The 26,839-nt window shown below is 44.3% G+C and overlaps 1 protein-coding gene and 1 long non-coding RNA gene across 2 annotated transcripts in view; one reads left to right on the forward strand and one right to left on the reverse strand.

The window, feature by feature from the left end:
* LOC113617467 (uncharacterized) overlaps positions 1–10,601 on the reverse strand; it is an 82,127-nt gene extending 71,526 nt beyond the window's left edge. Inside the window, exons 1-3 of the long non-coding RNA XR_003431664.1 lie at positions 10,487–10,601; positions 7,837–7,969; positions 145–229 (exon numbers count right to left, since the gene is read on the reverse strand). This is a non-coding gene — a long non-coding RNA (uncharacterized LOC113617467). The remainder of the gene's footprint in view (positions 1–144; positions 230–7,836; positions 7,970–10,486) is intronic.
* A 7,122-nt stretch (positions 10,602–17,723) lies between these two features.
* CD180 (CD180 molecule) overlaps positions 17,724–26,839 on the forward strand; it is a 14,153-nt gene continuing 5,037 nt past the window's right edge. Inside the window, exons 1-2 of the mRNA XM_027100961.1 lie at positions 17,724–17,967; positions 26,090–26,256. Coding sequence (XP_026956762.1) covers positions 17,878–17,967; positions 26,090–26,256 — 257 coding nt within the window. The 5' untranslated portion in view covers positions 17,724–17,877. The remainder of the gene's footprint in view (positions 17,968–26,089; positions 26,257–26,839) is intronic.

Here is a 26,839-nt window from a genome sequence, read left to right on the forward strand (position 1 = left end):
TAACTGCTATTTCCAATTTTCCTTCCAGTTTGACATTAGAGCTGGTATTTAGTCACCAAGATAGCAAGCTCCTCTGTGGCAAACTAGATCTCCTCAAAGATCCCCCCTCCATCCTGTCCCCTGGTTCTCTATCCACTGTATTACCTTGGACTTGTCCTTCTCCAGGATTCAGCCCACAGCGCCTGATCCACAAAGTTGCCTTGGACTACAGGGTTTTCATTTCATTCTCCTAAAAAAATAAATGTAACATTTTTTTATTGAAACATCCCACATGGCTAAAAGAATTCAAACAGAACAAAAGTGTACTATATGAAAAATCTCCCTCCCACACCATAGTTCCCCAGTTAAGGAGTCTCTCAGTCTCCTAAGGACAACCGCTAAACCATTTCTTTGGCTACCCTTCCAGAAGTTTTCCCTCACCTGCAAATATATATAACATATAATCACTTTTGTATAGGAACAAAAGAACACAACGCACACTAGTGTGCTACTTGGTTTTTGTTCTTAACAATATTCAGCAATTGTAAATATTCAGTAACTTGTAAATCTAAGTTAATACACAGAAAGCCCTTGGAAGAATACCTGGCCCACAGTCAATGCTCAATGACCCTTCACATGGAACCTAGCAGAGGACATTCCAAGATTCTAAAGTTCATACCTATTAGACCCTAGAAGCACACAAAAAAACACTGCAGTTCTCCTGCACGAGAGCTCAGAGGTGCTTCTTTCCACTCACATTCCAGAGACAGGCTCCTGCAGACTTGGCTGTCACCTCTCACACTGCCACCAGAGTTCGTCCTCTCAACCAAGACACACCCCCCCTCCTCTGATCCCACCAAGCTAAACAATCCATGCAAGAATAAAGGCCTCATAATGGGTGTTGCTGCAACCCTTTCAGAAAACTGAGGAAAAGCCGCTTGTTGCCCTTTAATTTGATTACATGGCAACGAAAGATAAATTCACCCGTATACTATGCGCTGTGTGAAATCAGCACCCCCGGTTTTGCCCAAGCTGGCTCAGCCCCGCACCCCGTCACGGTGACATGGAGAGTCTCCGGCCTTCGGCTCCTGTCCCAAACCTCTCCTACCAAGCCCTCTGATTAGAGGAGAGCTCCCAGGAGGTGTAAATTAAGAAGTTAACCAGACCAGGGCACAGCTGCGGGTTGGAGCACCCTTGGGAGACCACCAGAGAAGTCTTTGCTCCCCTCGAAAGCAGTTTTCAGTTTAAAGCTCTGAAAAACTTCTCCCCACCCTCCCATCCCTGCCATTTTCGCCATTTTCAGTCCCCCCCCTCGCCGCCGCCCCGCGGAGGCCTGCAGGACTTCCCGTTGTTGGGTTCACACACCTGAGGAGCCTCTCACTTCCGCTGCTGCTTACAGCCAGCCTACCCAGCATGCACCGCGGCAGACCGGGCACCACTCCCCCTGGGGGTGGGGGCTGGGGGAAGGGCAGGGCCGGAGCGTTTGGCTCTTGAGGTTTTTGGGGGTGTCTGTAGAATTTGGGAGAGCTTGCATTTAGTGAGAAGCTGGTGACCACTGCTCCTGAACAACGAGTTGAAAGTCCTTTTTTTTTTTTTTTTTTGCGGTACGCCAGCCTCTCACCGCCGTGGCCTCTCCCGTTGCTGAGCACAGGCTCCGGACGCGCAGGCTCAGCGGCCATGGCTCACGGGCCCAGCCGCTCCGCGGCATGTGGGATCTTCCCGGACCGGGGCACGAACCGGTATACCCTGCATCAGCAGGCGGACTCCCAACCACTGTGCCACCAGGGAAGCCCGAAAATCCTTTTAAATTCCATTCCCCCTAGAGACTTTTCTTTCCAAGTACACGCGGGTTTATGGGCTGGAGGACACAATGTGCATGCACAAACGGGGTCCCCCAGCAACTGAAAGTGGGGAGAAATGCCATCACAGTGGCACCCTGATTCTCATTAGGGGAAGAAACATGAGATGCTTGACCCTTTCATGTTACTTGCTGGAGGCTTATGTAGGGTGAGAGACGGGGTCAAAACAGGCCAGCTGTAGACAACTGTTTTGCCACTGACTTTGCAGACATTTCCCAAAGCCCTGTAGCACCCGATACCCGTACCGGCATAACTGCACACACACAGGGAGAGGGAGCCTTCTTTCATAACAGCTGCAGCTTCTTAACGGAATGGCCTTTCCACTGAACCTGTCATAGAGACTAGCCCAAAGCCCCTGTCAACAAGAATATTAAAAATTCAGGAAGAAGTTGAGTTAACAGGGCACTGTTACTTAAAGTGGTACTTGGTCAGGCCACCCCGGCCAACAGAGATCCAGGGACTACTGAATGACCTCAAGTGTTTTGGAGCAGAACGAATAAGGAGAAACTTCTGTGAGCAAGAAAAATAACCAGGTCAACCTCCTAGAGCCCTGGGTGTGAACAAAAGGCTAGGGTCAGAAGGGTACCCCAAGCAGTGTGTCAAGGCTCAGACCAACCTCGAGAGGAACATCCAGGGATGCAGTGGGATTGTGTCACGGATGGAATGTGGGCTGCAGGCTGAGCACTGTGCTGAAGGCAAAGTGACAGAGTCCCTGCGCACGGGTGTGAGAGAAGAGCGGGGCGCACGTTTAGGGGAGGGATCAGACACTCTCCAGGGGAGGACGGATGACAACTCTGAGCAGCTGTCTGCAAAGTTCAGGACTGCAGAGCCGTTCCAGTGACTTTAGGGAATTAAGATGTTTGGGGCAGGAGTTCCAGACAAAACTATGAATTCAGTCTAGCTTCCAGTTGCTTCCAGACAAAACCTGGGCGTCATTCTTGGCATCTCTCTCTCTCTCTCTCTCTCCCTCTCTCGCCCCCACCCCACGTCCAGTCTATCAAGGAATCCTATTGGCCCTATTTTCAAAATATATCTCAATTCCGCCCAGTTCTCAACACCTCTGCTGCTATCACCCTGGTCCAATCTATACCATCTCTCACCTCAGTTACTGAAATAACTTCTCCAGGGTTCTTATTTCCACCTTTGCTCCCCTGCAGTCCACACAGCAGCCAGAGGGATACAGTGAAAATGTGAGTCAGATGGTGTCCCTTCTCTGTTGGAAACCCTCCAATGGCTCCCCATCTTACTCAGAGGAAAAGCCAAATCCTTCCACTGTCTTACAAGGTCCTGCACAGACTGGCCCCATGGTCCCTTGGTCCTCATCTCCTCCTGCTCTCAGCCTCACTCCCTCACTCCGGCCGTACTGGCATCCTCATCCTCCTTGAACTGACCATGTCCACTCCTGCCTCAGGGACTTCCTCAACTATACTTCCCTCGGCCTGGGAAGCTCCTTCCCAGGATATATTCATGACTCACCCCTCAGCTCATTCATTCTTTTCTCAAATATGAAATTCTCAGGAAGATCTACCCCATCCAAAATTACAAGTGCATCCCCTTTGAACTGCTCTATTATTTTCATATCATTTATCACTTTATAATGTGATATATAAGCACTATATATAGAATGCATTTATTATACATTGTCCTTCCTCACACTAAAATGCAAAGTTCCATGAGAGCAAGGAGTTTTATGTAGTTTGTCAGTTGGTGGATTTTTTGAGGCTACTAGAACGTCTGGCTTACAGATGGCTCTCAATACAAATAGTTTAAATGAATAAGTAAAGTAATTTAGGGTTGAAGCCATCGAATGGCCCCTTCACCAGACTAGTAGCTCCTCTATGGCAGGAAAGGTACCATCCATCCATTCATACGTGTGATACATATTTATTGAGCACCTAACCTATACAAAGCACTTTGCTGGGGTCTAAAATATAATGGCGAAAAAAACATAGACGGTCCTACCTTCAAAGAGCTTACAACTTAGTGACTGGAGACAGATAACCCTGCAAATAAGGGTTATTCAACAATAACCCTGCAAATAAGGAGATAATTACAATTGACATAAGTGTACTATTAAAATAGTCCAGGAAAGACATTCTGTTTTGAGTTAGGTTGGTAGCAGAGGAAATGGAAAGAGCTGAACTGATTCGAGATTACTTAGAAGATAGAAAATACAGGCATTGTCAATGGATCAGATGGGGTTGGGGAGAATTTTATGACAAAGGTGAGTCCTGAATTTCTGGTTTAAGAAACTGGGTGGATTAAAGTGCCCTTTGCATGGGTTAGTGTAGGAGGCTTGATAACGGACCCTCAAAAGATATCCATGTCCTCAACTCTGGAACCTGTGAATGCTACCTTATCTGGAAAAAGAGTATTTACAGATATGATTAATTTAAGGGTCTTGAGAATGAGAGATTATTCTGGATTAACTGGATGGGCCCTAAATACAATCTTCCTTATAAGAGGGAAGCAAAGGGAGATTTAAACACACACATACAAGAAGGCAATGTGAAAATGGAACAAAAAGAGATTTAAAGATGCTGCCCTTGAAAATTGGAGTGATGTGGCCACAAGCCAAGTCTGATAATTAATTTTCTGTGTCACCTTGACTGGGCCACGGGATGTCCAGACATTTGGTCGAACATCATTCTGGGTGTGTTTGTCAGGGTGTTTCCTGATGAGATTTTGTTTGACTCAGTAGACTGAGTAAAGCAGGTTGTCCTCCCTAATGTGGGTGGGCCTCATCCAATAAATTGGAGACCTGAATAGAACAAAAAGTCTGAGAAAGAGGAAACTTCTCCTGCCTAATTGCTTGAATCAAGACAGTCCTCTTCTCCTGCCCTCAGACTGGAATTTACAGCACGGACCCTCCTGAGTCTCTAGCTTGACGACTGCAGATCTTTTCACCCTCCATAGTTACATGAGCCAGTTCCTTATAATAAAACTATACATACACACACACAAACACACACACACTACTGGTTCTGTTTTTCTGGGAAACCCTCACTAATACACCAAGAAATGTTGGCAACCACCGGAAACTGGAAGAATCAAGGAACAGATTTATCCCTGAAGCCCCCAGAGAAAGTGTAGTCCTGCTGACATCCTGATTCAGCCCAGAGGAACTAATTTTAGATTTCTGGCCTCCAGACTGGGAGTATAAGTGTGTGCTGTTTTAAGCCAATCCATTTGTAGTAATTCATTACAGAAGTCACAGGAAACTAATGCAACGGGAAGCAGTGTAAGAGGATCATCTAAGGGTAGGGGGACATCAAGATTCAGTTTGGAATATGGGATCTGAGATGCCTGTCACACACCTAATGGAGAAGCAGGCCAAAAAGGGATTTGGATATGCAGGTAGGAGACTGATGGAATGGTCTGAGCAAGCATTATCAGCCCCACGGTCCCAGAGCCTGGAAAGCATGAGAAGCAGAGTGAAAAGGAAAGATGGCCGAGCACCATGTCCTGAGGAACTCTCAACATTGAGAGGACAGGTAGAAAGGTAGCCTGAAAAAGAAACAGGAGAACATGGGGTCTTTGAGGCCAAGAGATATGAATGTTTTTGAATGACAAGAGTGATCAATTCTGGCACAGAACCCAGTCTGGAGTAGATTGAAGATTGAATGGTTGATGGGAAAGCAGAGAGAGCCTGTGTGGGCAACTTATTCTTGAATTTTGTTTGACTTGGAACGTACATAAAGAGAGCAGATAGTTGCTATGGACAATGGATCCAGGGAGGATTTTTCATTCTTATGTTCAGATAAAAGAGTTTCAGGCGTTGCGTATGACTTGGAAATGACCCAATAGAATGGAAACAAATAGAAATTCAAGTGAGGGTGAGGTTACCTGCTGAAGCCTAAGAAGGGGAGCATACAGAGATCATGTCTCAATCCTGGCTGTAGTTTAGGTGTCCCTGAAGGCATTTTAAAAATTCCGATTCCCAGCCTGCACTCAAGACCAAAGACATCAGATTTTCTGAGTTGGGAGCCAGACATCAGTCACTGTTAAAGCTTCCCAGGTGATTCCAATGAGTGGTCCGTGGGATTCAGAGCACATCGGGAAGGAGTGGCATTGGGTCCAAGGAGAATCAGGTGCAGGTGCAAGTAAGTTTGGAGGTTTGGTGGGTGTAAGTTAGAGACTTCCCAACTTCACCTTCATATTTCCAAAATTCAAGACAAGGTCAAGTGCTAAGCATGTGCTGAGTGTATAAATGAATAAGGAGAAGACTGAGAGCTGAAGAAAAAACGACATTGTTCATACTGAGAGTGGAAAGGGGAAGATGCCTCAACTGGAAAAATGTGGGAAGAGTGTGGAAAGAGCTGTGAATTTATAGCTATACCTTCCATCCATTCATTCAACTGGCATTCATCAGACAGACACCAAACCAGGCTGTGGGGATAAAACATAAGCAAGACATTGTCCCCAACCTCACAGTTTTCACAATTCAATGGAGGAGAGGGACATACAAGGAAACAGAACATTCAAGAGCTGTAATAGAATCAAGCACAAGGGATAGTGGGAACTTAGACCTTTGTAGGGACAGAAGTCACCTCCTCCCATAAGTACTTGGCACGTGCTCTTGAGACATATTCATTGTACTCCAAGCACCTTATCATCCTGAGGAAACAGAGGAGGAAATGACAGCTCAGCTCTTCTTCTGCAGGTATGACTAAAGCAGCCCTAAAACTGTAATGACATGTCAGCTGGTCAGTGCCACATGGGGTCTCTAAGCAGGAGAAAGTCTCAGCTGTCAGGCAGGGTGGTGGCAATGCTGAGGTCAACATGGGATGTTCTACATCAGGGGTCCCCAACCCCCGGGGACGAGGACCACTACCGGCCCTCAGCCTGTTAGGAACGGGGGCCGCACAGCAGGAGGTGAGTGGTGGACGAGCGAGGGAAGCTTCATCTGCCGCTCCCCATGGCTCGCATTACCTCCTGAACCATCCCTCCTCCCCCACCATTCCCCCGCCCCCGTCCATGGAAAAATGGTCTTCCATGAAACGGGTCCCTGGTCCCAAAAAGGATGGGGACCACTGTTCTACATGGTAATCTTCCAGGTGACATTCAGAAAGTGGTCACTAGGTGGCAGGGTTAACATTTGCAAAGTAGCTGCCAGTAGCAGTCACTACTAGCTGGATACTCGCTGGAAACGTTGTTTGTTTCCATCCCGAAGGGAAAGTGGAGCCAAGTCCTAGGGACATAGGATGATTGGGTAGAGTTTCTCGAATTTCACGCAGAGCTCCCTCCATATGCAATCCCTCGCTTCTAAAGCTGGACCCCTCTCTGCCTTAGGGACACGGGCCTCAGTACACACCCGGCCCTAAGAAGCAGTTGCAGAGTGGGGTTTGCAGTGGGGAGGAGGACAGGCTGCAAAGTTTTCTTCAAAACACTGGGGGAAACAAGTGGCTCTGATGGGTTTTTTCCCTTCTTCAGATTTCCCTGTCACCGTCTTTCACCTGTTTTATCTGGTGCCAGGCTCCCTAGGTTCAAGCCCTACCTCAGCCACAGAGCCAAATGACCTTGAGCAATTTACTTAGCTTCCTTGTGTTTCTTTACCCAGAAATGACAGAGTGTAGTCATAAAGATAGTGAGTTAAAATCTCTAACTTACTTAGAACAGTACCTGACAATAAACAGTAGGCACTATGTACTAAATATTATTATTATTTTCTCAATGAAAAAAGAAAGAATTTTTTTCTAAATTCCTTATGAAGACGGTAAATAGTTGGCACTCTAAGTTGTAATTTAAAAACATAAACAACTTCGAATCCCAATTTTTCAGATGAAAGTATAAAGAAAAAAGTGACAACACAACAAAAGGTACATCTATTCTGGAATGGTGAACCATGGTCAGGTTCTTTTCCTGGTAGAATTCTAGACTGGAAATGGGCCACCTCCTGCCAGGGAAGCATCTAACCCTCCAGGTATCCAGCTTCCCACTCCCTTCCCTACAGAAAAAACAAAGCCTGAGACCCCAGTGTCAGCAGGTGCTTTACAACCTGTCCTAGGTCTTGATTGTGGTGGTGGTTCTCTCATTCTCCATATGAGCACGAAATTCTGGCCTCACAGCCAGCAGCCTCTCCAGATACTCCAAAACTGCATTGCCCCACCAAGGCTATACACTTTTTTTTCCTGAAAAAACAAACAAACAAACAAACACAGCTTGGGATAGCTCAATTTCAACCTTGGTTATGACCTTATCAACTCATACAAAGCAAAGATTTTTGTCATTTGTTTAGTTTCTAATTGTGACTTGAATAGTGACTATGCGTGTGTTTAAAAGCTACAAGTCAGCCTCATTTTTCACAGCAGATAGACATGTAGTTAAATTTTGAAAAATCTGGTCATAAAAACTGCACGAGATTTGGTTACAGGAATTCTACGATACAGTGTAGTCACAAACTGAGTTCTTTGATAAAATAAATGCTCGTATTTTATCAATCCTGCAATTTAAAATTTTTTAAATAAATTTATTTATTTTATTTTTGGCTGCGTTGGGTCTTCGTTGCTGTGTGCGGGCTCCCCCCCAGTTGCGGCGAGCAGGGGCCGCTCTTCGCCACAGTGCGCGGGCCTCCCATTGCAGTGGCCTCTCCCGCTGCGGAGCATGGGCTCCAGGGGTGCAGGCTTCAGCAGCTGCGGCCCGCGGGCTCCAGAGCGCAGGCCCAGCAGTTGTGGCGCACGGGCCCAGACGCTCCGTGGCATGTGGGATACCCCCGGACCAGGACTTGAACCCGTGTCCCCCGCACTGGCAGGCGGACTCCCAACCACAGTGCCACCAGGGAAGCCCCTTAAATTTTTATGCTTGGTTTGTTTAAAGCAAATTCAACTCTATTTAGAAAGTAGAAAGTTTTAGAATTTCTTCTTTCTTCTTTTTTTTTTGTTTGTTTATTAATAACAGACTACAACAGGAACAGACTGTGTTCCAAAGAGGAAGACTATGCTAGAATTGAAGCTACAATCTTATAATTTTCCCATACTTAGCCACTGCTGATAGCCACTGTCTCTCCACGTAGAGACTTTTTCTCTTAACTTGATGTTAATTTATGGAGAGTCTTATCACAATATATGTTTATTCACAATACAATGGATTTTTCTCTCTCTTGTTGAAAATCCCAAGATGCCCCAGTGCTTGGCTTCCTGTTGTCTTCCCCCAAAGACTCCACATATTTGCATCTCATATAAAAAAAAAAAAAAAAAAGGCCAAAACTGGATTGGTACCATCTCAGAGGTGAACTGCCTACTGGGTTGGTCAATGTCAGGGCTGTGGGCTATGACACACCCCAGGTGTTTAGGACTTCCCACTCCATGACTTACCTTCAACCAGGCACATCCCATCGACCAGGCTCCACTGACCACTGGGTCCCAGTCCCAGAAGTGAAGGTAGCTCAGAGCTAAGATCTCCAACCATCCCGGCTGCTGACCCGATAGGCACCTGGGCAACCCCACAAGGACTTGGAATAACTGGCACCCACAAAACAAAGTTCTAAGAGGAAAGAACAAATGCATGCTGCCTGGGCCCTCCAGAGACCAAGAAACACGATGATCCTACAGAAAACAAGTTTTGACAAGTAAGGGACAAAGGGGGGTGGGTAGGATGATGAACAGCCATTGCTAAAGGTGAGGTTCAAAAATAAAATATGAAAATCAGAAGGAAGAAATGTTAGAGAGAGACACAATTGAAGCAAGAACCAAATGCTAACCAAACAGTGCGCCCTGACAAGAAAAAGATTTTCAGAAAGGAAATGCAATAGAAGTGAAATGGGAGATAGACAAGGAAAGAAACGCAGCCTATAACAAAGACAAGGAAAAGAAAGAAGAGGCCTTTTCCTGAGCACAGAGGCCAGGGAGATTATAAGGTATGGACCAGCTCTCCAGCTACCTCCATCTGAACAGATATATTCCTACCACTGGGGTTGGTTTGGTTTGGTTTTTAAGTCAGAAACAATAGTAACTTGGTAAACACTTATAGACACAATTTTTTCATGATTATTAAATTAAAAACTCTCAAATGTCAATTGCTCCGGACTAGCAAATCTTCCCTCCAAACCCCCAAACCTTCAATATGTTCCAACTACGCAGGAGCTAAAAGAGAAGTATTAGGAGTAGGTTTTATTACTGCCATTTACGGGCATTGGGACTTCAGGAGTTTACCTGGGGCAAATAGCACCTCTGTCAGGGGGAGGTAGAGGGAGAAGAGTTTGGTTCCAGCTGTGCAAAATTCTGTGGCTTATTGGAGGACCTTCTCTGCTTTAAAACAGACAGAAGCTGGTGTGTGAAATTCAAGCCATCTCTAGAAATGTGTTTAGAAAACGTGTTCTGATGTTGCCACATTATAAAGGCCCTGTGTGCAGAATCTTAACCTTTTTCTTCTAATTCCTCAGCTCTTCCCCAAACCCCTTCGTCCTCCACCCAGGGATGGTTCAAGAACCCCTGTGACTTGAGACACCCTCCGTCACAGGAGGAAGCAGCAACACTAAGCACAGATTGGGTATGCAAACCCAGTGAACCACCTTAATTATCTTCTTCGTATGCACAAATATTTCCTCTCATCCCTACTTAACAATCAGCAGTCGTGATGGGCTCTAATTACAACGATAAATTGGGCCTCGGACAGCCACCTCCTGCTCCATCATTAAAGGGGATATTTACCGGGGCCTTTGCAGCCAATCCATTTCCTCAGTACTGGAAAGACACCACGGCTCACAGTGGTCACCAGTTCCGAGCAGGGAAGCACTCGGTGGCCCCAGCAGCAGCTCATAGCCATGGATTCTGCACAATTAAGAAAACACATCTGCATGAAATGAGGAGTGGACCAGGGGCCTGGGGACCAAGTCAGCATGTCCTTGGCATTTACTAAGTCCAGATGTCTTTATCTTCTGGGCAGGAAGTCAGAGTCTGTCCAGATGGCATCTTGATTGCTTTCGGCTCAGCTGATTAAATTTCTAAGGCTGACATCTCTTCCAAATACCCTCTCCATTCTATGAAAATGTGGTTGTCAAATAGTGCCAGGAAGAGTCATCTGAAGGTGGCAGACTGAGAGGGCCCAATTGAGAACCTGAGTGCCTGGGACATAGAGCCAGGCAAATTTCCTGCCACATGTCTGGGACTTTGGGATTCTTTCTGCTACAAGCAAGGGAATTTCTGGAGAGGCAGTGCTGAGGGGCAAGATCGTGGCTGGATCAGAGATCCAGTTAGGAGTCCTGGCTCCTCCACTTTCTGACCTGTGACCTTGTGCATATTCCTAAGCCACTCTGGCCTCAGTTTACTCACCTATAAATCTGGGATAACAAAAGGAATCACTTCAACAAGCTGTTCTGAAGATTTATGAGATCATGCACATCAAGTGCTTATAAGAGAACCAGGTACATGGTAAGGGTTCCCGGCATGCATTTTATTAGTACATGTGGCCCTCTGTATCCACAGGTTCTGCATCGACAGATTCAACCAACCATGGATAGAAAATATTTGAGGAAAAAATTCTAGAAAGTTCCAAAAAGCAAAACTTGAATTTGTCACAAACTAGCAGTTATTTACACAGTATCGTATTAGGTATTATAAGTAATTTAGAGATGATTTAAAGTATAGGGGAAGATGTGTGTAGATTCTTTGCAAACACTATGCCATTTTATATGAGACTTGAGCATCTGTGGATGTTGGTATCCATTGGGGTCCTGGAATCAATACCCCACAGACACTTGGGATGACTGAAGTCTTGTTAATTTTGTTCCTGGCTTTACTTTGCCTTCTGAAGAGGTGCTCCTTAAAAACACAAACCTGCATGAGGGCAAGGGACCAGCCTGGTCACTTGCACATGCTTTATACCAGAAATAATAAATAATTCTTTATAGTCCTTTATGGGTTACCTTTCTTTCACAAGCACTCTTGAGAGGTAGGCAAGGCAGACGGTATTTCTCTTTTACTGAAGTTGAGGCTCTAAGAGGGTCATGACTTGTCCAAGGTCACATCGGTAGCTGTGTCTGAAGATAGAAACCCATAAAGGCTGTTGAACTCCTATCTGCTACAGATCCTACTCATACAAGGAAGTCAATGTTGCAAATGGAGCAGAGGAATGAACATGCTCCCCTCTGACCACCACCATCCCCCCCCCCAACAAACACTTCTGGTCATGCCAATGGGACACGCGGAGCATCACCAGGATGAAGAAAGGAGGCCGTGGTGATATTTACAGAAATTGCTGCCTACCTCTGCTACTTTAGAAACTCCTTTCCTCCTATGCTTCACTCTAAAGGGCTGTGGGAACTTAAACTAATACTATGTTCACAGGAAGAAGCCTGACAAGAGACAGGATGTGGAAAATGTTTCAGAAGGCCTAAAAGTCAATGGCTTGATGATAATGTGAATAATCTCAGCTCTTAGGATGTTAGACTCACGTTAATCGTTTACATTCTTAAAGGAAAAAAGATGGCAGGGTTGGATTAGGTTATTTTAAAGCTTATTTTTAGCTTTAAAATTTTTGATGTTAATGGACCACTATTAGGATCCCTTTATTTCAGAGTGGAGAGTTTACCTGAGAATCCCAATTCCCAGTCCTGTGCCCCCATATCTCACTGCCTGTTAATATCATTAACTTAAAGCTTGAGAGAAAAGCCCTAAGGATGCTTTTAAAATTTCTGCCTTTATAAAATACACCAGGTGAAAGAGAAGTTAGTAGATGGCACTTACCATATGGTTAATTAGAAGTTAAAGCTGGGGCTTCCCTGGTGGCGCAGTGGTTGAGAGTCTGCCTGCCGATGCAGGAGACACGGGTTTGTGACCCGGTCCGGAAAGATCCCACATGCCGCGGAGCGGCTGGGCCCGTGAGCCATGGCCGCTGAGCCTGCGCGTGCGGAGCCTGTGCCTCGCAACGGGAGAGGCCACAACAGTGAGAGGCCCGCGTACCGCAAAAAAAAAAAAAAAAAGGAAGTTAAAGCTGGACAAATATTCCATTTTTTAAAATAAACTTATTTATTTATTTTTGCCTATGTTGGGTCTTCGTTGCTGTGCGCGGGCTTTCTCTAGTTGAGGCGAGCGGGGGCTACTCTTCGTTGCGGTACACGGGCTTCTCATTGCGGTGGCTTCTCTTGTTGCGGAGCACGGGCTCTAGGCACACGGGCTTCAGTAGTTGTGGCACTCGGGCTCAGCAGTTGTGGCTCGCGAGCTCTAGAGCGCAGGCTCAGTAGTTGTGGTGCGCGGGCTTAGTTGCTCCATGGCATGTGGGATCTTCCCAGACCGGGGCTCAAACCAGTGTCTCCTGCATTGGCAGGCGGATTCTTAACCACTGTGCCACCAGGGAAGCCCCAAATATTCTATTATGTTATGCATATTTCCAGAACCATTTATGTGTAACTGGATGACCACGGAATAGTGAAACCTAGTTTTGAGGAAATGTCCCAAATCAGAGAGATTTTAAATTGTTATAACATGGGCCCCAGGGAATGGATATTTCCAGTATCAATCATCTCAGGAAGAGGGTAAATCCTGGGGCAGGAAATGCAAGGAAGAACCCCCCCGTTTCCCTGGGTACAAAGCCAAGAAGGCTTGGACTCTGAGATGTGAAAAGGGCCGTAGTATTTTTGTGATGGAGAGGAGCTGGTGATGCCATGGGAAGACACTGTACCTGCTTTGATGGTGGTGGTGGCAGCAGTGCCATCAATTACAGGGCAGAGAAAGAGCCGGTTCTGGAGCAGCAGGATAAAGGCTGGCATCTTGAAGCCGTCAACACAACTCAGTTTGAACTCAAGCATGACATGAGAAGAACCATGTCCCCTCTCCAGGTGGCAGAGGCCCGTTAGCATCGCTTGCTCTGTCTAGCCTGGGGACCTCACAAGAGACATCAGCTGCAAGGCAGCAGTTACACAGCACAGTAAGCAGGCTTGAGGGCTCTGTTTACGTGTGCCCACAAGGTAGCACACCCTCAGATAGAAGTGGGGACAACTTCTGGCCTTTATGGCTCTGAACCTTGTGTCATAATAATTTGGTAAAATAAATAAACAAATATGGAGAAATATAACGATAAAGAGTAAAACTGACCGTAAAATGCATTTGAATATTCAAATTAAGTAGCATTTTAGATGCAAGTAGATTTAATCGTCTGGAGTCAGTGGGGAAAGCAGGCGTGACCCAAAAAGCAGAACAAAAACTAAATGTACGAGAAGAAAAAAAAAAGGACAGTTTAATACCAACTGGTGCCCATAAGCTACAACAGATATTAAACATCTAGTTCTTTGCTAAAGTTGGATCACAAAAGCATATTTTGGTTTGCACACCCTTGGAAGAAAACAAACTAGCCGTTGGGTCATTGCTAAGAAAAGGCATAAAGAGCCAGACAAGGTATCCAAGGACCTCACATCGCTCCCCAGGCTATAATCGCCTTGAAACACAGGAAAGTGAGTTCACAGGTCTCCCAGACATGAAATTGGGGGTTCTATGGAGTCACCCATGGGTGACAGCTGACACTAGGGATGAACTGCATGGAAACCTGGTGCAAAACAAGACAGAATACAGCAACAACAAAGAATGGTTTGGGGTTTGTATGTAAATATGTAATATAAGGGTACTTGAACTTTATAAAAACTTCTGGGGTCCACAGATCTGTTGTTTCCCCACTGACATGGATACCAGTCTGTAGAAATAAATGAGTTACCAGTGCCTTTTCTCATCTTCTCCTTTCCCTCTCTGTATCTCTGCAAGACCTAGTCCTTGTAACAGGTAACAGCAGTCCATCCCTAAATGGCACTGTGAATGAATTAAGATTGCAGCAGTCATGATATGATGCCCATAGCTCCAGCCAAACCTCTCTATTTTTTATATTTGTGGAAGGGGTAAGACCACCTCCATTAGTAAAGAAAGAGCGATTGTCAACAAAGAGCCAATGTAACTCTATTTTATTGGCTCAAGCCAACGACTGTTAGATAAGTAAAATGGAAATCATTGTTTTGAAATAGAATAATGGGATTTTTAATTTTTTTTTTATTTTTTATTTTTTTGCGGTACACGGGCCTCTCACTGTTGTGGCCTCTCCCGTTGCGGAGCACAGGCTCCGGACGCGCAGGCTCAGCGGCCATGGCTCACGGGCCCAGCCGCTCCGCGGCACGTGGGATCTTCCCGGACCGGGGCACGAACCCGTGTCCCCTGCATCGGCAGACGGACTCTCAACCACTGCGCCACCAGCGAAGCCCCAATAATGGGATTTTTAGATGAAGTGCCTTATAAATAGTTCAACTACATCATTTTGCAGATGAGGAAATTTCACAGCCACACACAACTAGTTAATGGCAAAGCTAGGAACAGAATTCAACTCAGTCAGTGCCTTTCTTGGGAGATTTGGAAAATATTCAGATAAAGAGACTGTCTGGGACTACAATGCATGAACTTGTGACACAGCTGAAGGAACTAGAGATTTTTAACCTAGAAAGGGGATAGTTCAGGTACATAATAACCATTTTCAAATACCTTAAGGACTGTCAAGTAGTAAAAGGTCTTGAACTTGTCCTGCTAGCCTGAGGAAACAAGGACAATTGTGGGGAAGTTAGAGAAGACTTTAGCAGTTCACCATAATATAAAACCTTTTAAATGGTCAAAATTTGCCAAAATAATTCATTGGGAGACAGTAAGCTTTCTGTCACCTGAGGCAGTTCAGGAAAGACTGGAAGATAATGTAGTGTGTATGTTTTGTCCATGGAAATGGGTGGGGTGAGAGGTGTGGAGGAGAAAATTCAGGCATGAAAATCATTGGGATGGGGTGACCTTTAAGAGTATGTGATTCTTAACAACCTGGAATCAAATAAGGGTTTCATTCTTGCCTCCAAACTCAACAACGTATCTTCGCATCTGTTTGCAATAGTTTAAATTTTAATCTATTTCATATTTCAGGGTACTATGCCCTGAATATTTGATTTGAATGCTGTGGCAGAAGGTCACTCATATTCATTTATTTTCGTTTACTCTTATACACTTGCAGTGAGTCTTTTGAATTCATTATGCAAACATATGCAAATCATATGCAGATAGTGTATCCTCAGAAAAATGACAAAATCTTATGGCCTTAACTGAGCCATCAAACCTGTGTTTAAGAGGGAAAGTAATATGCCTTTTGAATGTCTCTGGGGCAGGAGACAATTTCCTGAGAGTGATATTTACATGACGTTGGAATTGGTTACTCAGAGGAGTCTTTGCCTCACATTCTTCACATTTATGTAGGACTTTGAGGTTAAGAAAGTATTTTCACGTAAATGATCCCATTGGATCCTCATAATTACCCTGCAATGTTGGCAAAACAGGAATTGGAATTCTTGTTTTATTATTCCGATGGGAAATAGACTCAGAAAAGTCAAATGACTTGCCCAGGTTTGCTCTGTTGGTAAATGATGGGTCTGAGGCTTCAAAGTAGATCTCTTTTCAGTCCAAGAACTCTTCCATGACACTGTGAGGCGTGTCTTCTTCAAAGCACGGTGGTTGCCATCAGTCTGGGTTTGCTTGGACGGCGTTTCGCCAAAAGCATCTTTGAAGGTGTTTTGTTGATGAGGATGGCGTTTTAAGGGTGACCAGAAAAGTCTAATTATTTGTAGTAGCCCTAGCACAGTGCCAACTACATAGTTTCTCTAACCACCCCCTGCTTTTTCGCATCTGCTTTGAAATCTCCAGATGAAGAACTTGCTTCACACCGTACACTCTTCAGCTTTTTCAGGAGGCAAAATCCTTTCTTAAACTATCAGGAGTAATAGCTCAGTCTCTGCAGTGAGACTGTCTGGATCTGAAGCCCTAATCTACCACCTTCTACTTGTGTGGTCTCGGAGAGGTCATTTATTCCTCTAAGCATCAGTTTCTACATCTATAAAATGGGGAAATAATAGCACCTCTTTGATAGAGTATATGATAAGGAGATATCTATAAAACAAAAGAAAACCTACTTAGACACGTAATATGTGCTCAATAAATGGTAGCTACTCTAATTATCATATTAGTAGTTGTAACACAGTAGTGGTAGTAGTAGTATTCTCTCAAGGTATTGTGAACTCTGATGCTAAGAATTGGCTCTTGGAAATGGAATGGGAGGACAGTAACACCAAATATCTCCTATATGTCAAAGGACTGGAGAACAGACAATGTCTGAGGTAGCCAAATTCAGCCCAGTGGGGAGTACATGAACTTTAACTTTCTTTAGTCACTACCATATCTTGCACCATAATGAGGGTAGGTGCAATCCTGTTTTGAAGGTATTTCTAAGAAAAAATAGAGCCAAGGCTGGCACCCTTAACTCTTCTCTCTCTTAGTCAGACTGCTCTGTATATGGCAGTGGCCTCTCCTTCCCTGGGTCACCTTGGGAGGGAACAAGAGGGGATTCCACTCCAGCCGCTTTAGCAGGCCTGAATCATGGGGTCAAGGGATGGATTTGTCCTCCTCCTGTACCAAGACTAGAAGTGGGTACTGTGAAGGTGGCCAAGGCAGCAGCTCCACTCCCTTTCTGGGATGACCCTGCTCCCTCTTGCCCTAGTTCCCAGCTCCAGCAGGTGCCACTGCAGGGTACTTTCCCTCTGCCCCCCACAGAGTGCTCTGCCCTTCCAGCGTGCCCCAGCACCTCTCCTGGTCACTCACCTAGGCCAGCTAACAAGGTGGCCTCCTCCGTGAGGACAGACTTCTGCTCCCACAACCTCTCCGATGGAAAGGGACCAGAAGCTGTTGGAGCTGGCCAAACCGTTGAAGCTCGCCTAGGGTCACTAGGAACCATGACCCCGAGAGTCCATGTGACCAGCGAAAAGGAACTGCGCAACTGATTCATGTTGGCCAGGAAATGCACTGGGCCATTCTGAGGCTGGGTGCTCAGCTATTTTGGGCAAGAATGGGTACTATGCAGAAAGGACTTCCCCTTTTTTGCAGCAAAAATCCACCAACTGCTGAGCCGTCAACAGCATTTCTTGTTCTCAGATTACCCTTCTGAGCACTCTCTGGCTGCCAGATTATCGAGGCCATCATAGCTTGATTCGATTTCACAGCTCCAGGCATTAGCTAACCCTACCAAGCTGGGTTGCCTCGGTCCTGTGATGGCTCCCCGTGTCGGCTGCTTCCTGTTGGCGGTGCTGATTTCTGCCAGCTGTAAAGTCGCCACCTCCTCAGATCCAATGTGCACTGAGGTGAGTCCAAACTATTTGTCTTTGTCCAGATTAAACCACCTGGAAATGTTGAGATTCAGCGTGCAGTCCTATCTGAGCCTTAAAAGGGCAACGAGGTGTGCAGGAGTTTTTCTTTACAGTGAAAAAGGAACCAAAAAGCTCAGGCGGGGAGATGATCTCAAAGGTTCATAGTAGGAAGAAGTGAGGGTTGTTTTCCTCTGCAAACAATTTCCCCCAAATAATCCCAGTTGGGACATAAGATGTCAACAGGGTCCCAGTGCAAAGAGCAGACCTCCAAACCTGCTCCCTAGCATGAAGGAGCGTTTGTCCAACCTCCCAGCACATGGCCACTTCCCCAAAGAGTCCTGCTTCAGAAAAGTGAGATAAAGTAGAAGTGGTAGGAGAGGAAGCTTTTGATTTAACAGTTTGGCCCTTTTTCAGGTGAAATTCACTCCAGCTTGCCCACTCCTTCCTCTTGTCTTCCTTTCCTCATTCATTCTTCCTCTTCAGTTTCAGCAAAATTAACACATACTGTATATATGTTCATGTGACCACCATGAATTTATCAGGCCCTATCCTGAAAACAAGGGTTTGGTTTTGTTTTGAGTTCAGTAAATTTTTTATTGAAGTAAAATATACATACAGAAAAGCTCACCAGTCCTAAGTGTAGAGCTCAGTGAGTTCTCACCAAGTGAACACATCTATGTGAGCAGCACACAGATCAAGAAACAGAACTTTCTCAGCACCTCAGAAGCCCTCTCCTGTCTCCTCCCGGTCACTAGCCCCCAAGACCATCCAGTACTCTCGCTTATATCACCAAAAATTGACTTTGCCTCTTTTTGAATTTTGTGTACATGAGACCATACAGTGTGTACCCTTCTGTGTCTGGCTGCTTCCACGCAATATCAAACACGTGATAGTTATATATGATGTGTGTGCGGCCATCGTGTGCTCCATTAATCACTGAATGGTATTCTGTTTTATTAGTGAAACTATTTATGTATACATTCTACTGTTAGTGGACATTTGCATTGTTTTCCATTTTTTGCCTATTATGAATGTTGCTGCTTTGGATATTCTTACCTAGGTCTTTAGTCAACAAAGATTTATTAGGTGTATAATAGGGAGTAGATGTATTTGGTCATAGGGCACACATATGTTTAACTTCAGTAAATATTGCCAAACAGTTTTTCAATGGGTTGGTACCCATTTATTCTCACCAGCAATGGCTATGAGTTCTGACTGCCCTACAGCCTCACTGACATTTGCTATTGTTTGTTTAAGAACATTAGCTCTTCTGATGGATAGCGGTATTTCACTGGGATTTTTAATTTTCCTGATAAATAATTAAATTGAGAATATTTATGTATCCTTGTGTGTGTTTGTGTGCGTGTGTGTGTGTGTGTAAGTGCCTATTTCAAGTCTTTGGCCCATTTTCTCTTACGTTGTCTGTATTTTGTTTTTGTAGTGGTTCTTCATGTATCCTGGATACAGGTTCTTTATCACATTACAAATATATTCTCCCACTCTGTGGCTTGCCTTTTCACTCTCTTGACATTTTTTGATGAACAGAAACCTTTTATTGTAATATTGCTTGATTTATCATTGTTCCTTTGTTTATTTTCAGTGCATATCTGTTCTGTTTAAGAAATTTTTGCCGGGACTTCCCTGGTGGCGCAGTGGTTGGGGGTCCGCCTGCCAATGCAGGGGATGCAGGTTCGACCCCTGGTCCGGGAGGGTCCCACATGCCGGGGAGCAGCTGGGCCCTCGTGCCGCAGCTACTGAGCCTGTGCTCTAGAGCCCGCGAGCCACAACTACTGAGCCCACGCGCGGCAACTGATGGGGCCCACCCGCCTGGAGCCCATGCTCCGCGACGGGAGAGACCACAGCAGTGAGAGGCCCACACACAGCAGCGGAGACTCAGCGCAGCCTAAATAAATAGATAGATAGATAGATGACAGATAGATAGATAAATAACTTAAAAATAAAAAGAAGTTTTTGCCAACGCAAGGCCATGGAGATATTATCCTCTGTTTTCTTCTGGAAGTTTTATCATTTGGTATTTATTTCTAAGTTTCACATGTACATTTACAGTCCATCTGGAATTGCTTTTTGCCTATGATGTGAGGTAAGAGTCAGGATGAATTTTTTTTTTTTTTGCGGTACGCGGGCCTCTCACTGTTGTGGCCTCTCCTGTTGCGGAGCACAGGCTCCGGACGCGCAGGCTCAGCGGCCATGGCTCACGGGTCTAGCTGCTCCGTGGCATGTGGGATCTTCCCGGACCGGGGCACGAACCCGCGTCCCCTGCATCAGCAGGCGGACTCTCAACCACTGTGCCACCAGGGAAGCCCAGGATGAATTTTTTAATAAAACTTTTTGTTTGAAAAAAATGTCAAACCTTGACAAATTCTAAAATATTCTAAAAATATTATAACGAACACTTGTAAATACTCCACACAGAACCTTCCATGATTAAATGCTGTGTGTGTATTCATGTAGGTATGTGTATCATAAGTAACAAAATTAGATCTATGACCAGGTTTTTGGAGGCTGACCAAGATGCAGAGAGTAGCTGGAATTCAGTGTTCTGTGATTCGGACTCAGGTAACATGTTAGATGTGCTCTTGAATAATTGCTTGGGAGTGTAGGCATGCCTCCTCATTTCAAATGGGCTCACCTTGACTATTCTGTCCGTTAAAACCACGGTAGGAGACAGTCTTTTGGGTCTAGGTATGGGGAGAGTGTTTAAGTAGAGCTCTATTTTAAGAGAACTCCAAGTTCATGGATACAAGGGCTTCCCAATAGCTCTAGACCATGACAATGATGTTTTGATGATCCAGGGAAATGCTAACTTTTCTTGTGAGAGTGACGTACATTATTACCTCATTAATCCTCAGAGTTGATCTGCCAACAGGAGTTATTATCCTCGATCTACAACTGGGCAAAAAAGGAGGCTCAGAGAACACAGCTTGGTAGTTGAGAGCTGGAATTTGAACCTGGGCAGTCTGCCACAAGACACACAGAAAAAGAACCACTTATAATTGGAGTGCCCCTTGCCTGGAGGAGTTAGACTGACAACAAAGTTTTAGGGCTGTGACCTCTTGGGAGTGTTTTGTTTTATTTTCAGAGTCATTATTACTCTGTGATTTGGCTCAGTCAAATTGCTATCTCTGGATAGAGGAGTGATCACCGAGGGAGGGCTGGGGTTCAGTGTCCCAGACTCCTCTTGCCCGGCGGAGCTGGCTGCTGTGGGTACCAAGTGCAGAGGAGACATCCCAACAAGTGGGATTAGCACTTGTGTGAAACTCAGAGAATTTGAAATCAGAAAATGATCTCAGCCCTTGTGAGGAGAGAAAATATTGTGGAATGGCAGGGGGTTAGAGATGCAGCAGAAAGAAGCAAAATAAGATCCTGATTGAAAAAATGCAAATGAATACCTGGAGGGAAAAGGGATTGCAGACAAAGATGTAGCACTTGGGAGTCCTGCTCTGTGTAAAGGCACAGCTCTGAGGCGGAGCTGGAGATGAAGTGACCGGCACAGGTCCCAGTGCAAATGCCCATGATGTGGATTAGGGACGGGCATGGGGCAGTTGTCCTGAATACCAGCTGGCTTTGTCTCAGCCCTGCTGGCTGCCTAAGTTCACATCCAGAAGGGTCCTGTCTGCGATGGAATGGCCAAAGCAGAAGAATGAGAAAGTGACTTTGGAAACTGACCCTAGACTGAGTTCTAGCGATGAAGTCTGGGTCTATAAGAAGTGGTCATGTGGGGCTCAGAGAAACCACAGGAGCTGCAAAAGCAGTGGTGGGTGTCTGCCTAGAAAAGCAACTGAACCCGTGGTCCTCACAGCTGGCCCAGCCCTGGGCAAAATGGCAGTGGCCACACAGTCAGGACCCAGCAATCCTCTTTTACACCCTGTCCTTTCCTGCTCCGTTGTATTATCATTCTGCTGCCCGGGAATCCTGTGCTATGCTATCAGAACTCACCCCTAGAAAGTTTTGCTGTGAAAACTGACAGTGAATAAGATACAGTCTCACCGATGTAGTTCTATGAACAATGTATAACCTGAATCAAATCATGAGGAAACATACAAACCCCAAAGGAGCAACATTCTGCAAACTATGAGCCTGGATTCTTAAAAAAAATTAATCAATGCCAGGAGAGACCAGGAAAGGCTGAAGAATCATTTCAGATTACAGGAGACAAAAGAGACACGGAAATGAGGTGCAGTGATTGTACGGGAGTGTGGCTGTGAAAGCCGTGGCACAAGAGCCCAGAACAGTCTCTGAAATGTGTTTGGTTTTCAAATTTTCTTATGAGCTGCAATTCTTGTCATTTGCGTCTTTCTTTAGGAATCAAGGGCAGATAGTTCATTGCAGTTTATGTAACTAGAGATTATTGAGCGTTACGACCCTGGCTCGTGGTGGTGGACTTCTCAGTACTCCCGGGAAGTGTCATGCACTGGTTCTTGGGTTTTCACTGGGTTGAAACTGAGCTATTCCTTTCCATTTGCTAGGCGCTCCCTCAGGCCACTGGCTCAGGAGAGCTAGTACTCCATTCCAACTTTGGGAATCACATTAATGCAGTGAAGTGCTTAGTAAAGCATACAATTTAGTTGTCACGGGCACATTATATTCTGGAAAAGGAGGGAATTGCCAACGTCGACTCTTTTGCTAACGGACCAGAATAGAGTGAGATGAATTGAGAAAATGCCCGCTTTGTCCACGTATATATGACATCAGCTATGCCAGTGGAGACCAGAAAAGAAAAATGTCTCCTCAAAGCTAATCCAGACCTTAGCAGCTGCACATACATCTTCTCTCTAGGTCTTCCATGTTCAGGGGGACCAAAGAGGGGTCTAGCAGCATGTGTTTTCCCCCACCAGTCAATCAAATATGTTTTAAATGCAAAGTGTGCATTTCAAGGGCATTATGTAGATTTGTGGCAGTGCCTGAAGGGCTTTGGGTCCACGAAACAATTATGGATTACAAGAAAATATAAATGTGGCAATGACTTTCTTATGTGGCAATGACATCAGTGACTTTCTTAATATTGTCACAATAGAGAAGGAAACCAGTGATTTCCTGTAAATGAGCATGCTCACTGTACCTACAAAAAAGTGCCCAACTAATCAGAAGTTGGAGTGAATAAAGGAAAAAGCAGTTAAATTAGCAACACCTCTAAAATGTCACACTTCAGAGCAAAGGCGGATGTGTGCCATCTTCTGTTTCTAACTAAGCAGACCTGTTTGCAACTCAGGATGAGGACAGCTGCTGATTTAGACTTTCATGGGGCAGGTCTTTCCCAGTCCAGGGCAGTCTCAGTGGGGCATCTAGTGAGACCCCTGTGTGGCACAGAGAAAGCAGGGCCTGAAAGGTTGGATGAAATCACATGGAGCCTGAGATGAGCTGAGAGATGGCCTATGGTTCTGGGATGTCTTTCTTCTTTGTATCCCCAAGTGTACTTTTCTTGGAGATCATTTCTTTCCTTCCCTGGAGCCTCCCCATGCAAAACATACCCCAACAGACCTTCATACCTGCCCCACGATCCTTTACCCTAAGGCATCATCCAGATAAATTATGAGCCCACAATTCTATAGGCTTCTAACTAACCCCTTCCCATTGTTACCTAGTTAGTCCAAGATCTATAACTTGAGTTTGCACTTCTAGCAAGCAGTAAACAACAGACGTCAGAACACTTGACTCTCCTGGGGACCCAGAATGAGGAAGTCCTGTGAATTTATGTGCAGGACTGTGCCCAAATGTTAGGTCTGGTATCAGCAGCCTACAGTTCCAGAGATTTAAAACTCAGTCATTCTTCAAGATTACAAGACCTATGACCTAAGATCTGTGCCATGCTGCTAGTTCTTTTTAAAAGAGGTTGTAGGGCTTCCCTGGTGGCGCAGTGGTTGAGAGTCCACCTGCCAATGCAGGGGACACGGGTTCATGCCCCGGTCCGGGAAGATCCCACATGTCGTGGAGTGGCTGGGCCTGTGAACCATGGCCGCTGAGCCTGCACGTCCAGAGCCTGTGCCCCGCAACGGGAAGAGACAAAAAAAGTAAAGGCCCCCCAAAAACAAAAAAAAAAAAAAAAAAAAAAAAGAGGTAAAAGAGGTTGTATTAAGAAAATGTCTAAATATGTACAAAAGCACTTAGTTACAGGGAACCTTGCATGTATCACTCCACATTCAACAACCATCAACGTTTTGCCTACTGATTTCCGCTACCCACTCCTTCCTTTCTTGCCAAAGTATTTTAAAGCAAATCCCAAGCATCATGTCATTTTGCCTCTAAATCCTTCAAAATGCAACTCAAAATAAGAACATTTCTCCTACACAACGGCAAGGTCATTATTATTAACAAAATTCACAGTTCCTTAGTATTCTCTAATATCCTGTCCTCATTCAAAGTTCCCTGATAAAATGTCTTTTCCCAAATGCTTTATTTGAATCAGCATCTAAAGAAGGGCTACTCTATGTCATATGATCCAGAAATCCCACTCCTGGGCATATATACAGACAAAACTATAATTTGAAAAGACACCTGCACTCCAATATTCATTGCAGCACTATTTACAATAGCCAAGACATGGAAGCAACATAAATGTCCATCAACAGATGAATAGATAAAGAAGATGTAGTACATATATATATATAATGGAATACTACTCAGCCATAAAAAAGAATGAAATAATTCCATTTGCAGTAACATGGATGGACCCTAGAGATTATCATACTAAGTAGGTCTTAAAGAAGAAGACGAATACCATTGATTTCACTTATACATGGAATCTAGAATACAGCACAAATGAACTTATTTACAAAACAGAAACAGACTCACAGGCATAGAGAACAGACTTGTGGTTGCCAAGGGAGTAGCGGTGAGGGAGGATTAGAGTGGGAGTTTGAGATTAGCTGATGCAAACTATTTTATATAAAACAGATAAACAACAAGGTCCTACTGTATAGCACAGGGAACTACATTCAATACCTTGTGATAAAACATAATGGAAAAGAATATGAAAAAGAATATATATATATAATATATATACACACATACATATATGTATAACTGAATCACTTTGATGTACACCAGAAACTAACATGACATTGTAAGTCAAGTATACTTCAATAAAATATTTAGAAAAGAAGGGCTATTCTATTATCTTTTGGTCATGTCTCTGAAGTAGCTTTTGTATCTGTCTCTTTTTATAAGAGCAGCCTCCTCTCTCATCTCACTCCCTTGCTCTCCACTTCCGCCAAACATCATTCACATGTTGATAAAACGAAGTCAGTCATGCTCTGGAATGCTCCACCTTCTGCCTTTGGCTGACTGCTACCTTGTGGTGCTGTTTACCTGAAATCCCCCAAATCACGTATAGACTGAAAGTTAGGCCTAAAGCCTTGATTGGATTTAAGGTTAAATTTTTTTGGCAATACTTCATAGGTGGTGCTGTGTACTTCATACTGCATCACATCACAAAGAATGTAATATCTGATCGTATTCTTTTGTCGAAGCTAATCTAGAGTTGATTTGTTTGTTTCAAAGTGAAAGAAAACATTGCCATGCATCCAAAATCAAAACTATAAAATTGCGCTCAGGGAAGCCTTGTTTTCATCCCCGCTCCTCCATCTGGTTCCTTCCTTTCCCTTAAATATAACCAGTTTGCGGTTTTTCCCCATGGTTTCTTCTTGTAAATGTAGGAAAATACACACATACCTTCCTTACACAAAAGGTAGCATACTGTATACTATATACAATATACAATATATACTAATAGACGTTCTGCACCTTGCTTTTTTCACCTTACAATAAACCTGTATATCACTCCATTATCAGTTTATGGAGATCATGCTTATCGTTTTTTCAGCTACACAGGGTTCCATTCAGTGAATATACCATATTTTGTTCAAGCGGTCCTATGTGGATGGATAATCTGATTATTGCCAATATTTTGCTATTGTAAAAAAATACTAAAATGAATAATGTTATACATAAGTCGTTTTGTGTTTTTCCAAGTATTATATTTGGTGAAGATTCCTAGAAGTAAGACTGCTGCTCAAAGGATAAAACATGTAATTCTGCTAGATAGTCAACCATATACCATATACTGTCTGAGATTAATTTACATTGTTTCTCTCATCAGAAAGAAGCCAACAAGACATATAACTGTGAAAATTTAGGTCTCAGAGAGATTCCTGACACTCTACCAAATACAACAGAATTTTTGGAATTCGGCTTTAACTTCTTGCCTGCAATTCAAAATATAACCTTCAGCAGACTCATAAATCTTATCTTCTTGGATTTGACCAGGTACGTATCTGAGTTCTTTGCATGTGCTTGATGTTCTACTTAGGTCAAAACACAACTTGCATTCAAATTGTTTCCACGACCTTCTTTTGGGGCACAGGGACAACATGCTTATTCTGCATGTTTACCCTTTCCCATGAAATATTTTTATACAGGTTAAATATAATTTAAATAAGCACCAATCAATGGAGAGGAAAGTGGCTTGTTCTCAAACTAGATTGTGTCAGCAGTGCTGTCTATGAAGTTCTAAGGAATATCAATAACAAAACTGAAAATAAATCTTCTACTAAATCAGATGCCACATCATAGTATATTTTAACATAGTTGACTATTAATGGGTGTGACATTTTAAGGAAAAAATTAGAGGAGAAATACATGCCATCTACTAATTTTTTCCTGAAAGTTGGTAAAAAAGAGTTCCATTATTTGGTTTCAGAGGCAGAATTAGGATTCTAAATGCTGAACCAGTGCTTGTGAACCAGCAGGCAGAAGTATCATAAGAAAATAAGGGAAGAGAGTGAAAGGGAAATGCAGCTGGGGTGTGTGTGTGTGTGTGTGTGTGTGTGTGTGTGTGTGTGTGTGTGTG

Source organism: Aethalodelphis obliquidens, unplaced genomic scaffold (assembly GCF_003676395.1).
Source record: "Aethalodelphis obliquidens isolate GAN/ISIS:26980383/991018 unplaced genomic scaffold, ASM367639v1 scaffold4, whole genome shotgun sequence".
Lineage (NCBI taxonomy): Eukaryota > Metazoa > Chordata > Mammalia > Artiodactyla > Delphinidae > Aethalodelphis > Aethalodelphis obliquidens.